The 11,405-nt window shown below is 41.2% G+C and overlaps 1 protein-coding gene and 1 long non-coding RNA gene across 2 annotated transcripts in view; one reads left to right on the forward strand and one right to left on the reverse strand.

Annotated features, from left to right (window-relative positions):
- NFE2L3 (NFE2 like bZIP transcription factor 3) overlaps positions 1 to 9,066 on the forward strand; it is a gene marked incomplete at its 5' end in the record, with an annotated part of 29,508 nt that extends 20,442 nt beyond the window's left edge. The window contains 3 exons of the mRNA XM_079711510.1: positions 1,806 to 1,970; positions 6,926 to 7,009; positions 7,732 to 9,066. Coding sequence (XP_079567636.1) covers positions 1,806 to 1,970; positions 6,926 to 7,009; positions 7,732 to 8,994 — 1,512 coding nt within the window. The 3' untranslated portion in view covers positions 8,995 to 9,066. The remainder of the gene's footprint in view (positions 1 to 1,805; positions 1,971 to 6,925; positions 7,010 to 7,731) is intronic.
- LOC307058123 lies at positions 924 to 11,405 on the reverse strand. The gene is made up of 5 exons (XR_013811086.1): positions 10,382 to 11,405; positions 8,395 to 8,542; positions 6,913 to 7,063; positions 1,327 to 1,361; positions 924 to 1,159 (listed from the first exon to the last, which is right to left on the reverse strand). It is a non-coding gene; the product is annotated as an uncharacterized lncRNA (long non-coding RNA).

Genomic DNA, 11,405 nt, shown 5'->3' on the forward strand with positions numbered 1-11,405 from the left:
TTTGCGGTACGCGGGCCTCTCACTGTTGTGACCTCTCCCGTTGCGACGTGCAGGCTCAGCGGCCATGGCTCACGGGCCCAGCCGCTCCGCGGCATGCGGGATCTTCCCAGACCAGGGCACGAACCCGTGTCCCAGCGCTGCATCGGCAGGCGGACTCTCGACCACCGTGCCGCCAGGGAAGCCCCGGCGGGTGCTTTTTTATAGAGAGTACTTAGGAAAGAAAAGTGAGATGGTGATATTTGAATAGGGACTTGAAGGAAGGGGTGCGGGGGCGCTGGGAGGGGTGGAGATGGGGGGAGGTGAGCAGAGGGAGCACCTTACAAGCAGCAGGAACGGGGAAATTGGAAAGTTGAGAGTGCTTGCTGTGCCTAAGGCTGAGCGTTGGGGCATTTGCCATGTTTATATGGTGAAGATGAAGAATCAGCAAAGGAGAAGTAGTTGGTGAGGCAGGAAGGTAGAGAGAGAAGGCACTTGGATGCCAGGTGAAGAACCTGTTTCCAGAAAAAAGGGAGTAAAGTCAGTGAAATGTTGCTGATGGGTCAAATAGGTTGAAGATGGAGAACTGTAGCCTTGGGGGCACTGATGTGCTGCTTCAGTGGAGGGGTGGAGACAAACCCTCACTGAAATAGGTTCAAGAGAGAATGCACTGAGTCCGGATGACTCTCGAGAGGATTTTGCTCTCCAGCAGCGCAGAAAAATGGGATGGCATCTAAAGAGTAATGTGGGAGGGACTTTTCAAGATGGGAGGTGTTACTGTGTGTTAGTAGGCTGATGGGAATTAGCCGATAGACAAGAAACAACTGTTGACGCAGAAAAGAGCAGAAGCAATGTGCTTGAGCACACGAGCTCCTTGTGATCAAGTACTTGAACGGAGAGATCATTTGAGGCAGGAAGACTAGCATCCACAGTGTCAAGAGGGAGGCCGAGTTTGTTGTATAGTTTGGTACAGTGAACAGAGGAGCAGGTAAAAGCAAGTGGGCCACCAGCACATCAACTTCCTTTTCTGCTCTTGCTTTGATTTCTCTCCTTGTTTCTGGCATCTGTGGATTTCCATTTCTTTGACCTTCACTTTCTTTTTTTTTTTGAAGATGAACATTTCTGTGGTTTAGAGTGGGGGGCAGTGGTGCTGTCCTTGAGTTAGTCCAGTGGTGTTTTGTTGCTGGAAGAGAGAAATTAAAAATAGATCCTTTGAAAGGATTTAAGAGGCCTTGATGTTATGTTACAGGGGAAACATACAGAGAACTTTTAATATCATAATTGAAAGTATCAGAATATACAGTATATGCTAAATGATAACTATTTGAATGTTCAGAAAAATTCTCTTGCCTTTCGTCTCCTCAGTTAAAGGTGGAAGGACTCATCTGCATAAATAAGCATAGTTGAAAATATCAGAGATGTTAGTTTAAGCTTTATTGTTAACTTTTTTCAAAATAATAATATATTTACCTTTTTCCTGATTGTAAAAGAAATACATGTTTGTTGTAAAATATTCAAACAGCACAGAAATGTATAAAGTGAAGTCAGCTCTTCTAACCCACCCTGAAGTCCAGGGGCTTTATAAATGCATATAATTTTTAAATTATCCAGATCAGAACACCCTGTCTCACAGTGAGTTCTTAAAAAGGACAGGACACAAAACTGACCTTTGTTTCAGAATTAAATGTTTGATAATGAAATGCCAGTCTTAGCTTTTGACTTGTGGGTTTTCCTGATCACTGAGCAGTAAGTACAAAACAGTTTTAAAGATTTGACTTAATTGATGAAATGCGGATTTGTACTTAGCACATTTTGGGGTCCTTTTATAGGAGAATGAGGTACTAAGAGCTGTGGATCACAGTTCCCAGCATGAGGAAAATGAGCAAACAGCATCAACCCAGAGGGAGAAATCACTACAGCAGAATGAAGATGAAAATAAAGTAGCAGATAAACCTGCCTGGAAGGCAGAAAGGACCTCTGAACCTAGAAACGAGGTAAGCAAGTCAGAATATCCTGGCCGTATCATTTTGCCTTTAAGGTAGATTTTACGGCTTTTGATAGTTTGTGTTGAGAATGAATTTTGTGTATGTGTGCCTTACCGTTAAGTAAATCTGATATATGAAAATACATGTTTTTTAAAAATTGTGGATGTGGTTATTTGGTTGACAAAGGAATCAGCCCACAGAACATTGTATCTGGTTAAACTCAGACAACCATCCAGGAACTTGCTAGCGGGTTTTGTTGTGTTTGCAAGGGATAAAGAGATGGCTGGCATCCTGAACCCGGGAATCCTCAACCAACCAACCATTTGCAGCAGCAGCCAGGTTGGCTAAGTCTGGCAGGGTAAGCCAGAGGACTCTGCAGGCGTATCACCCTCAGTCCATCTGGGACTCGGGCGCAAGTCCTCACTCAGTCTCCTGGTACGCCATGCTGAAGGGGCAGTCCCGGAGCCCACTTTGCATCTTTGACCAGGCCCAGTAGGATAACCTCCTTGGCTCCTCTCTATAACCACACTCATAAGCAGTGAAAAGGGTATGTAGAAAGATGAACTCCAGAAGCTTGGCTCAAGGGATGGATTCCTCCTGTAGCGTGTGCTTCCTCCCTTCTTTCACTTGGAACATAATCTGGAACATAATTCTGCTCTGAGGTCCTAGCCCACAAGCCTGGCAAACAAATGCTCCAGGTGGGTCTGGAGACCTTTAACCTGACACTTCCCTTGGAAGGTGGCACCCTTGCAAGTCTTGCCCTGCTGGGTCTCTCAGCCCTGAATTGCCCTAGGTGGCATTTGGAGCTGGGACTTGAACACTGTTGGGAGGGTAGAGAGTACCATGCCTTGGCCCTTCTCAGACAGCCCATCATCGTGGCCTTACCTATGTAACATCACACCAACATCATTGACAGTGAAGTCAGAAAACACATCTGCTCCTTTTGCCCACCCCCCACGCCCCCACCCCCTCCAGCCTGTTCTAACCTGTTCTAGGGAACTCGTTCTTCCTGGGACAGACCCTGTGACTTCTAGATAATCAGACAAAAATTTCTCTCCGGTCATCTTGTCAGTGCAGCAGCTGATAAATATAGCCAGTGTAATTCTCAAAAACTCTGAACTGAAATTTAGTTTGTCCTCCTCCTATCCCTGCTGCAGCCTCAAAGCCTGGCTGAGTGGAAAGGGGTGTGTGTGGCCAGCTTCTATTTCCCCAGTTCTTCCTCCCTTGCTTGTACACCCAGCTGTCTTCTCTGGAGCTGAGGGTGTGATGGGTGGTTAAGAGCTCAGGAAAGGTGTTCCTTGACTGGTGCCAGCCTGAAACTGTTTTCCCTGGACCGAAGGACGTTATTTAAAACTGCTTCTCTGTTGGATGGGCTCTTTCATTTCACAGGTTCTTTGGAGACCCCACCGCCCAGCTGGGAGTCCTTCACCTGCCCTTCTCTTCACAAGGACACATGCACCTGCACCTCCACCTCCACAACCACGTGCTGGTCCTGGAAACCTGCACCTCACCTCCTTTATCAGTCCAATCGCTTCTGTAACAAGCCCTTGCTTGGCCTCTTGCCCTTATTTTTCAGGCAAGCTCTGGATGCACATCTGCTGTGTTCCCTAAACAAACCATGTTTCTATGTGGTTTCTAAGTCCCTTTTTGCTAGTCTCACAGTGGGGAGCTCACCCCAAGGAACGCTCCCATTTTCACTTTACCTCTCAGGCCGTTCAGCACTTTTATGACCTACAGTTGAGGATCCCATTGCAGCCTGGCATTTCACTGTGAAATGCAGGTGTTTCCACCTGCCTCTGCTCTTACCCACTGTTGTTCTCCCCAGGCCTTGTATTTTCCTTGTAATTCATGTACCTTCCTGTGGCTTTACCACCTGCTCACACACACACATCAGTGCCAGTGAACACTGAAAGAACCGTATTTGTTTTGAAGGAGACATTTCAGCTCACTTTCCTGAGTGCCTCCCAAGTTATCTTTTTTGAGGCAAAAGATGTTTTTACCAGTCTCTTTACCACTTCATTGTGTATAGATCTATGCTCTTGGTTCACTTTTCTCCTGGGTATGTCTTCACCAGACTTCCCAGAAAAGTAGCAACTGTGTTCTCTACTTTTTTGAATTACCTATAGTAACTAAGGTAGTTACTGTCACTGCTAGATAACAGGCACTCGTTAAATAATAATGAAGCGACAGATGAAGTAGGGAGCTTTCCTCAGAGAATTTAAAATTTGACTTGAGACAAACATCAATTTGAACAAAACCTTCTAGAAACACATCATTTAGAGCATGGCATGACAATTATACATTTCTTGTAGGAGCATCTAACAACGTGTCTGCTCTCTTACTGAGATGTTACTTAGTAGGGAGTTGTCTGTGACCAAAATGAATCACTGGCATATGAAAATACCTAGGATGACTGGCATAATTTACTCTTTAACAGTTAAGTTCTTTCTAGCCCCACTGCAAGCCTGGACTTAGCTAGCTGTTAATGAAGACTAAATACACAGTATATATAGGTGTATATATATATACTGCTCTGAAGATACTTTCTTCTCACTAAAGACAAGTTGAATTTATATATTGTTTCATCTTTTAAAAGGTATAAAATTAAATGTGTCCACCATATTTTTTTAATACTCCTAGTGATCTCTGTTCAAAACGCAGTGAATTCTTGACGGAAAATAGAACTGTTTCTATTTTATGTGAAGATTTAGGAAGGATGACTGCAAACAGAATGCTGTCCACAGTTAAAGCCCTCAGGTAGAAGGCATCAGCCCATGAGATTCTGAAGAGAAGTGAATGAGGGGATTTTTTTTAAAGAGGTGAAGGCAGGTTTAAGGGAAACACGAAGGAAGAGGGAAGCCCCCCGCCCTGAAGCCAACACCACCCTCAAGAGCAGAAAGGAACCTGGGGAGAAATACAGCTCGATGAGCTAAGGGACTCTATCACACCTTGCACCCTCCCATCTCTTGCCTCTGTCTCCTGTGTCACCCAGGGGGCTAGCTCCACAAACCTCTATCTCCACGGGCACTGAAGAGGAGGAAACGGGTATCTAATGAAACACATCTTTGACTAGCTTGAAGGACCAGTCCATAATTCATTTTAAGCAGAATGATCTTCATACATAAGAACATAATATTTCTATGTTCTACATATTAAGGGTTCCTTTTCTGCAAAGTGTTATTTACCCAGTTAAGGATTGTTTTTGCAGGAATGCAGATTTGTGCTGTTGTTGTTATTCATTCTGACACACTTGTGACCATCAGGCAGATTTTGGTCAATGGTTGGCCAGGACTGATGAATCAAGTTTATGGAATTTCTTAACTAGGAATCATTTTAAATAATCCAACTGGTGAGGAAGTCTGCTACCCACTAAGAATGTGTCATTTGCCAGTTAAAGAAGAACAAGAAATCTTATATTCACCAGTTTACCTTAAATAAGTCCTATATAGCATCCACAAGAATAGACAGAAGCCTTGAAAACATGGCTTCATAGAACCCAGGTATTTTGCAGAAAAAGGAACCAAGTATATTTATACCCATATATACAAAATCAGTCCAGCTGATCTGAATCTTCAAAAAAGTTGGGGATGGGAGTTACACACAGCACAAGTCAGGAATATGAACTTGCTAACATGTAAAGACATCCCTTTGACACATCAGATACAGAAATCCTGGATAAGACAGAATGGATAATATCTTCAAATGTATAACTGAACTCAAAAGCAAGACACAGAACTCTACAGATACAAGCAGCAAAGAGGGAACTCAAAATCCAGAATTTTAAGACAATCAGGCACCAAGGCTGAAGAGTCTCCAAGAAGAACTGTATCCAGATGCCGTGACAGAGGCTGGAGTTGAAGAGTTCCCTGCTTTAAAGCTCAATGTTGAAAGGCTCTTCTGGTTCAGGAAATGAGGAATAGAACAATTCTAGCCACCAGCGAGGAGACATAGCAAGGAAGCTGTCCGTCCAACCTTTAGAAATCAGAACACTAAATGGTGTGGATTCAGATTACCATCACCATCAGGAATCCTGAGTCAAGAAAAGGTCTAGAAAATGATACAAAAACTGGCCCTTGCAGAGAAAAGTATAAAACCTAGTTCGTAAACCCTTGGTATGTGTCATTCCTATAGAAACTGTTTTCAACAAAGATGAGCTCACCTTTACATATAAAAAGAAAAGACAGTTATAGGAGTCCCAGGAGAGGCTGGGAAGTATGAAGAAGCAGCAGTATTCAAAGAGTTTATGGCAGAATATATCCAAAATTAAAATGATCTTATGGCTCAGATTTGAGGAATACACAGAGTCGCAAGCAGAGTAAATAAATCCCAGACATATCACAGTGAAATGGCAGGCCAACAAAGACTAAGAAAAAAATCTTTAAAACTACCCAAGGGAAAAAAAGATTAGCTGTTATAAAATGACAGACTGATAGCAAACGTATCAGTAGTAATAAATGCTGTAAGACAGGGCTGAGGGAAAACATTAAGCTTGATAAACTTAAGAGATTACAAAGACTAAAGAGTTCATGGAGCCACTCTAGAGAACTATCAAAGTAATTATTTCAACAAACTAAACCCTTAAGGCAGGAGACAAAGCAATAACAAGAAGTTGATAGAACTTTGGTAACTCTAAATATGTATTTGACTGAAAACTGCAACATCTTGTAATCAATTTGGAAAGTTGGCTGGAGAGGAACAAAGTAAGGTGGAACTAAGCATATAAGCTAAAAACATAAGATGAAGAAGTTAGGGCAGGAATGGAGGAGTCATCAAGTTGAAGGTTGTTTACAGCAGGATGTTAAAATACTGAGTACTAAAAAAGGAACAGAACGTAAAAATTTCAAACTAGAGATAAAAATCCAGCATGGATTTAACACCTGGTTATTACCCTTTCCAGATTAAGCCTAAAAGCCTCAGTCAACCACTTCAGTAATTTAAATGAATGATGCACCTTCTTTTTCTAGAGACATCGAAATGGAACAGACACATCTTTCTCTCTGGAAGACTTATTTCAGTTGCTTTCATCACAGCCTGAAAATCCACTGGAGGTAATGGGAATCTTGGCTTTTATCCTTGCAGGAAAAATATCTGCAGTGACCTCTCTGTGAATAAACACAACCTTATTACCTGGGATACACAGCAGTTTAATACTTAGATAACGGTTTCTAGTGCATTATTTAAGCACAGACTTAGGATTTACTTTTTATAGAAATACTTCATTGGAGAATTAACCAAATATGTATAGTTCCCCCTTCCAAATAATCACAAAGATATAATCAAATTCATAAAATCCATATTGAATCAAAATGGCACTACGTAACTTGACAAACTAAGGCACACCTTAGTTTTTCTGGCAGCATTACACTTTATGCTGGTCCAATTTGCTTTAAGACACCTCTCCCCCCACAGTAAGACTGTTTCACTATTGCTGTGATTATCCATGACAGTCCACAAGGTGGACTTAGATTGCCAACAGCTAGGGAAAGATATTTGAATTTTTGAATAACAAAAATTTCACACTAACATCATCTTTCTGATTTCCCATGATGTTCAAAGAACAGATCTTTCCCAGACATAGCATATTCTCACCTGGGCTCACATAATGTATTCTACTGCCTGCATTATTTAACTAAGGGAAGTTATTTGTAGCCAACAGCATATCCTTACTTACACAGAGGAATTAACACAAGAGAGGAACAAGAAGTATTGTATTAGGTACTAGTTTTGTTATTTATATGTTATTTATACTTTTTTCCCTTTCCTTTTTCAGGGCATCTCACTGGGAGACAGTCCTCTCCCAGGAAGTATCAATGATGGCATGAATCCTCCTACACATTATAATGCAAATTTTAGCCAGGCTGTAAGTCACGATGTAAATCTCCATGAGGCCATGTTGTTGTGTCCTGACAATACATTTAGAAGGGATCCAGTAGCAAGGACTTCACAGCCACAAGAACTATTTCTGCAGTTAAATTCTCCTCTTAGCAATCCTGAACAGACCCTTTCTGGAACTAATTTGACAGGATTTCTTCCATTTGACAATCAGATGAGGAATCTAACAAACCAAGACCTTCTGTATGACCTTGATATAAACATATTTGATGACATAAATTTAATGTCTTTGGCCACAGAAGAAGGTTTTGATCCAATGGAAGTTTCTCAGCTTTTTGAAGAACCAGATTCTGATTCTGGGCTTTCCTTAAACTCAAGCCACAATAGCACCTCTGTCACCAAGTCTAACTCCTCACGCTCTATATGTGAAGGTGCTTCACGTTCTAGTAGTGACCTTGAGTCTCTTTCCCACCGTGACTTAAAAGGGGCTGTAGGAGGCTGCTACCCAGAGCCCACTAAACTTTGTCACATGGATCACAGTAGTGACTCTCATTTTCATGGGGACCTTGCATTTCAACCCGTATTACATAACCACACTTACCACTTACAGCCAAGTGCACTAGAATCCACTTATGAATCTTTTTCATGGCCTGGGAAGTCACAGAAAATAAGGCGTGGGCACCTCAATGACACAGACAGAAACTTAAGCCGTGATGAACGGCGTGCTAAAGCTCTGCACATCCCTTTTTCTGTGGATGAAATTGTCCAGATGCCTGTAGATTCTTTCAACAGCATGCTAAGCAGGTACTATCTGACAGATTTTCAAGTGTCGCTCATCCGTGATATTAGACGAAGAGGGAGGAATAAAGTTGCTGCTCAGAACTGCCGTAGGCGCAAACTGGATGTAATTTTGAATCTGGAAGATGACGTATGTAACTTGCAAGCAAAGAAGGAAACTCTTAAGAGAGAGCGATCCCAGTGTCACAAAGCTATAAATATAATGAAACAGAAACTGCACGATCTCTATCATGATGTTTTTAGTAGGTTAAGAGATGATGAAGGTAGGCCAGTCAATCCAAACCAGTATGCTCTTCAGTGCAGCCGTGATGGAAGTGTTTTGATTGTACCCAAGGAATTGGTGACCCCAGGCCAAAAAAAGGAAAACCAAAAAGGAAAACGAAAAAGTGAGAGAAGAAATTGAAGATGGATTCCATCCATATGCATAAAGTCGTAATGTTCAGAAACTGATTAAAAGAATCTGCTTCAAAGTTTAGCTCAAGTGTTATCTACTGTTACTTGAATCACTCAGTTAAGGCTACATTTTGAAGCTTATATGGACCAGTTTAGGACTTCAATATCAGACTGGGGGGCTGAAGCCAATGTTTCAAGAACTCCTAATAGTATGTAGAAATAGGGTGACGTGAAAACTTGATAACTGTCTTTTCACTAGCCATTTCTTAGTCAGATGGTCCCTTCAAAAAGAGCAAACACATTTCAAAACATGAGAGTTTTCAAGAACTGTTTTAGCTTAATTGATGGAAACTTATGTAGTAGCTTTTTCTGTGGAAATAAATTTTGTATTTGATTTTATAAAGTACTCTCTCCCCTTTTACACAGAAATCCTAAGCAAACTTCTCTTTCAAAATACCCACATTTAAAAACACCAGGTGAGTATCTAGCAAATCAGGCAGCATAGTGTTAACTCAAGTCAAACCGAATATAGTCAACACTGAACTGACAAGCAAAATTCCCCCCCTTAGACCTAACACATAAAACATGACATGAAACAGACCAAGCTCTACACACCAGGATGCCCAAACAAAACATTACTGCATTAGGCTTTAACACCTGAGGACAAAGAGCCTCCCTCCCTCCCATAACTAGAGTTGCCTGCATATACAGAAATACGACTAATTCCCTGGCAGTAAAGCCAGCCTGTAGGCATAGCTCCACATCTGGAACACTGACAGCTCACACCAAAAAAACCCCAACTTGCTTAAATATGGATTTAATCAAGCATGTACAGGAGGCCATACAAGAACGCAGACCACCACTAAGGGATGAGAAGCACAGACTTTGCAAAGAAATGAAAATACTGAAGCAAAATGAAAGATATTTAAAGAGGCAAAAAGACAGCCATTTGATAAAAAGGACAATAGAAATGGCACTTGAAATGAAACCTCAAGAATTTTCTGAAGACAACTGCCCTGTCAAGGTTTGAGAACATTAACATGAATACTGTTAGTCTAATTTCAAAATTAGTAGAATCAGGGGTGTTAGATGTTTTCTGCGGTTAGAATAATTGCCCAAAAACAAATGTCACAAGTCAAAGTTATTTTGGGTTACAGAAATGTAGGGTGTGGGTTTTTATAGTAAACCTTTATACTTTAAATTGGAGCTAGGAATTTGTTTCAAGCCCCATGTAGTAGCAAAAGGCTTCTAGATGCAAGTTTCACTCTTCTGACCAGTTTTGTGCAATAACCACTTTTTCAATGGTGACAGCCTGGCTTTTTGCAAGGAAGCCCACCTCAAATGTCTTAGCTTCTTAAATACAGAGCTTCAAGGCACGTTCTTTCAAGTCTACATACAATGTAAAATGCCACAACCAATTGTAAGTTTTGAAACTGCAGGTATCCCGAATGCTCAATTTCAGTGCTTGCTCTTGTCAGGCTCAGCATTCTCCCCAATCCCTGAAAATATCAAGAACATCAAATGGGCAAAAAAGAGGCGCACGGCAGAAACAGCTGGGATTCAAAACATTCACAGCAACTGAAATTTTGAGATCCATGAGATATTTGGTGCACTGTGACCAAAGGTCAACAAATGCAGCTTTCACCAGCCAGTTTCTTGACACTTTGTACAAATACCACACTGCTCTTCAGTAGTGCTGAAGCTGCTTACTCTCCATCATTGATGTCAGCAGTGAAAATTTCACACCACTATTTTAGCCTAAGCACTTACAGATTAAGATACACCAAGATTGACTATTTCTGTTAGTTCAATAGTCTTTTTAAAAAAAAAATGCCAGGTTTTATATCGGTTGAAAGGAATAGGTGGTGTGTTGAGAAAATCTGATTCTCAAGCTTTTATAAACAGATCAAAATGTCAAGTTCTAATGAAAGCCATATGCATTTTAATTTTACTGTGACTGTTGAACAGCTGTTAGCTATCTGGCCCATTCCTTCAATATTAAGCTAATCTGAACAAGACATGGATAAACAGTCAAGACTTACTTGAATTGAGAAACAGTTCCAGCAATCAAGGTTAGGGGGATGATAAACTTAAGTTCCCAACTGTCTCCAGGTATTTGGGGTTTTAAATACAGACTGTAGCCGCAAAAGGACCCACAGAACTAGGTAAGATCAGCAGTGTTTACACCTATAAATCTGGTAGTCTGTATAATTGGCCTTCAGCCTCTTTGAAGCATGTTTTTTGCTAGGCATCATTTTCCCTATTTCAGTGGACTGGCCCAAACTTACATTTCATTTTTAACTACTCCCAACATAAAAGTAGTCTCACTTTCCTTACCTATAGAAAATAGTTACTCCTGAAATCACCCCTTTGTCATAGAATTACATCAGTTGAAAATTAAAATCTGGTTCCGACAGGCGC

The sequence above is a fragment of the Hyperoodon ampullatus genome, assembly GCF_949752795.1.
Source record: "Hyperoodon ampullatus genome assembly, chromosome: 9".
NCBI classification, from domain to species: domain Eukaryota; kingdom Metazoa; phylum Chordata; class Mammalia; order Artiodactyla; family Ziphiidae; genus Hyperoodon; species Hyperoodon ampullatus.